At 40.6% G+C, this 3,472-nt stretch overlaps 1 protein-coding gene across 1 annotated transcript in view; it reads right to left on the minus strand.

Moving 5' to 3' along the window:
- Position 1: 1 nt before the first annotated feature.
- LOC102681828 overlaps positions 2–3,472 on the minus strand; it is an 11,265-nt gene continuing 7,794 nt past the window's right edge. The window contains exons 12-17 of the mRNA XM_006620851.2: positions 3,072–3,250; positions 2,040–2,406; positions 1,592–1,935; positions 1,147–1,464; positions 746–856; positions 2–674 (exon numbers count right to left, since the gene is read on the minus strand). Coding sequence (XP_006620914.1) covers positions 534–674; positions 746–856; positions 1,147–1,464; positions 1,592–1,935; positions 2,040–2,406; positions 3,072–3,250 — 1,460 coding nt within the window. The 3' untranslated portion in view covers positions 2–533. The remainder of the gene's footprint in view (positions 675–745; positions 857–1,146; positions 1,465–1,591; positions 1,936–2,039; positions 2,407–3,071; positions 3,251–3,472) is intronic.

The raw sequence follows: 3,472 nt of genomic DNA on the forward strand, positions 1-3,472 counted from the left end.
GATACGATCGATTAAAAGCATTCCGGTGTCTTCCTCGCAAATTTTCTCGTGCTAAAATTTACTCGTTTCGCGAGTCAACCTAAAAAACACCGTGAAACGAAGCAGAAGAAAAATCGGGGCGCAAACTATATACCGAGAATAACCCTCTGGAACTAACATTATATAAGACGTTCGGAATAAAATTCACAAGAATTCGAAACTAGTTTTAAGGATCGGTTAAGGGAAATCCTGAAATAAAAATCGAAAAAAAAATAAATGCACATCCGTTCGCTACTAGATCGCGAGTGTCTGAGAACGAATTCGACGAACGAACAACATCGAGACGTTAATTTTCTAGTTTCATATCAATTATAATAATCACATCCATCCTTCACAGCCATTTAAAGATCTCGTGGCGACATTTCTTTTTTTCTTTTTTTTTTTTTTTTTCCCTTTTTTTCTTTTTTCCTTTCCACTCGTCGAGCTTGGATAATTTCAACGGAGGAGAGCCAAGGAGAAGTGTGAACAGAGTGGACTGTTCCCGATTTCTTCGTTCAATCGAGATCGGGAAGACCGCTGGTAGAGCTGAAACTATCCCTGGAATCCTTCTGGGTTCGCTCAAAATGGCCGGCCGGCGACGTGTCCTTCAAACGGTTCTCGAAATTCAGGAAATCTGAGTCGCACGGGCTACATGCCTGCATGGATCGTGGAAAAGATTCTCTGTTTCAGCGGTCTATTAATCGTAAGCGTACTCGTATTTCTTTACTTGGAGCAAGAAGCTGTCTGGCCCTCCATTCTCCGTGATCTGCCTGTCGAGACGCGGAGATGAGATCACCGTGTTGTCAGTGGGGTTGCAAAGACCTGGACCGTCCATCATCTGTAACATAAAAAAATTTAATATTCGATATCCTTATTTAATTTTCTCAAAAGCAATTCTCAAAATACAATACTCGAATTTGTCGATTCGATTTCGAGTTTGATAATCCTGACGGAAGATCGGAAATCTAAATGAAAAGAAAAGGGAAAAGATGAGAATTCGATATGAAAATATTTGAAACTTCAATTCCGACAAATTCCAGATTTTGATGAATATTATAAAGATACAAGTGCGACACGACAATTGGCGGACGAGCCGAATTGAAGGTAATCGTTGAAGGGATCTCTTACGAGCTTAGTTTTCTCCTCGATGACTTCCACAACGTTGCCCTCCTCGGTACTGGTGATAATGCCAGTTCCCAACTTCTTACCCAGGATCTTCACCTCCTTCCTACACCCACCGGAAGTGTTCACTCCGCCGCTGTCGCATCCGTTCGTGTTCGAGGCGGTGTTCTTCAAAAACTGTTCGTAAGGGCTGAGTAACTTTATATCCTGATACTGCGAAGTCATGATCTCTTGGCTGTGGTTCTTCGGACCCAGGATCTTCACCTCGTTCAGGCCGGGGAACAATTTCGATGGCGGTAGACAATTTGTCTTGCCGCCAAGGACCTGTGAAATTCAAAAATATGGAAATCATCTATTCATTAAGATCAAAAGCGTTAAACATATTTATTTTAATTAGACAACAGTTTAAAAAAAAATATATTAAACAACCCAATACGTATGAAAATTTTACCTTATTCGAAGTTGCCGATCCGAGTATCTTCATATCCGATTGATTGATGGGTATCAGACCAGTGTCTGGTTCAGGATCGTCAAAAACGGAAGGTAATTTTATCTTGGACTCGTACACGGAATGATGATCGTCCATCGTCGAACTACCTAGAATATTGAGATCTTCGGCTAAGCTGGTGTTGCTTTTCAGATACGGAAGCGTATCGTTCAAAATCGACAAGGGTGGGTGATTTTTCATTAACAGGGACGATATCGAGGGCTGAGATGTGGTCGACAGCGTCGAAATATCGCTTCTGTGGCTGAGGATGTTCGTCAACTCTTGTTGACTCGAAGGCACCCCTATGGCTGCGAAAAACAAAATTCAAACAAATTTTTCGAAAAGGGAAAATATGCAAATAGCTTAGGAGATTAAAAAGAGGATTTCAAAAAAAAATTTGGACAAAGCTCACCCTCGTCCTCGTGGTCGTTGACAGTTACACCACCATCGATGGACAAAGGTTTCGGACCCAAAATCAGATCGTCGATCTTCGATTGCGAGAGGAAGCTAATGCCATCCACGAAACGGTCGTCGAGGCTTTTGCTGTCCAATATCCGGATATCCTTGTCCTCCAGTATCTCAATGCCGTCCATCGGCATAGATTTCTGCGTCGATGCGGAATCGAGCACCATGATCTGATTATCGGAATCCCCGATAATAACTTCCCCGTTGCCGCGCATATTCACAACATTGATCGCATCCGCTTCCTCACCCTCAAGAATGGTCACGTCGTGTGAATTCTGTGCCATCAGATCGCGAGCCTCGCTGTTCGTCATCACCTGTCATCATCGCGAGAAATAATAATTAACAAACGGATAACAATTTCCAACTCCAGACCATGTAATTTGTTTCTTTAGGTGAAAACGACGTTGCACAATTCAACGCTTCAAATTATTAACGATCACAAAAATTCTTGATCATCGAATCGAATTTTTTCGACGATTTTTCATTCCTATCATTGTGTTTAACATAGATTGAGAATTTTTGTGCGAAATAAAATATACTTTTATAAACACGATTGAATAGAGAAGCTTGAATAGAGACTCGTTTCGTTCTTCGAACGATGATCACTCTATTTTGAATGTTTCTTGTGACTTTTTGTATGCACGCAACAGATTTTTGTGCCGCTGAATGTCGAGATTTGTCTCCAATTAATCGTGTTATTAAAATTCTTCAAAGAAATTATAAACTTAAAATACTCTTCATCATATTCCATAACCGTATTTGAGATCTTTTTTAAGTCAAAAATTCGATCATAAAACTATTAAAATTATTTAGATTAAAATATACATGATGAAAGAGTAAAATAATCGATAAATCGTGGCCGATGTATAAAAATCTTTCACGTTTCACGAGAAATCGGATTTCATTATACATAGAAGTATATATATATATATGATAAAATCTGAAAAATCTTCGATATCGATGATGAATGATTCATCACCTCGTAACGACCGTCCTCTGTCGCGCGCACGAACTGTATTCCACCCTGGGCGGCCAGTTCCAGCAGCTCGTTGCAATCCTCCATCGCCGAGGACACAACAGGGCCATTTTGGCGATCTGGCTCGTTTCTGGCCGGCTCGGTGTACGTGAACTGAGAATCCAATGCCGTGACCAAGCTCTCTGTCGACAAATGCACCAAATAAACGCCATATCGATACTTTGAAAAACATCGCTACTTTAACGAGCAAATTATAGGCGGGCAACGGCGCGTTAGAAAATCCTCCTTTTCCAAAACGTAACGCCTCGAAATTGCCCGCTTTGGCTATTCTCCGTTTATCATAACACTTACTTTTTGTAAATTCTTTTTTTTTTTTTTTACTTTTGATTCTGTAATCGAAGTTA

The sequence above is a fragment of the Apis dorsata genome, unplaced genomic scaffold (genome assembly GCF_000469605.1).
Source record: "Apis dorsata unplaced genomic scaffold, Apis dorsata 1.3 scaffold_547, whole genome shotgun sequence".
In the NCBI taxonomy this organism is placed as follows: domain Eukaryota; kingdom Metazoa; phylum Arthropoda; class Insecta; order Hymenoptera; family Apidae; genus Apis; species Apis dorsata.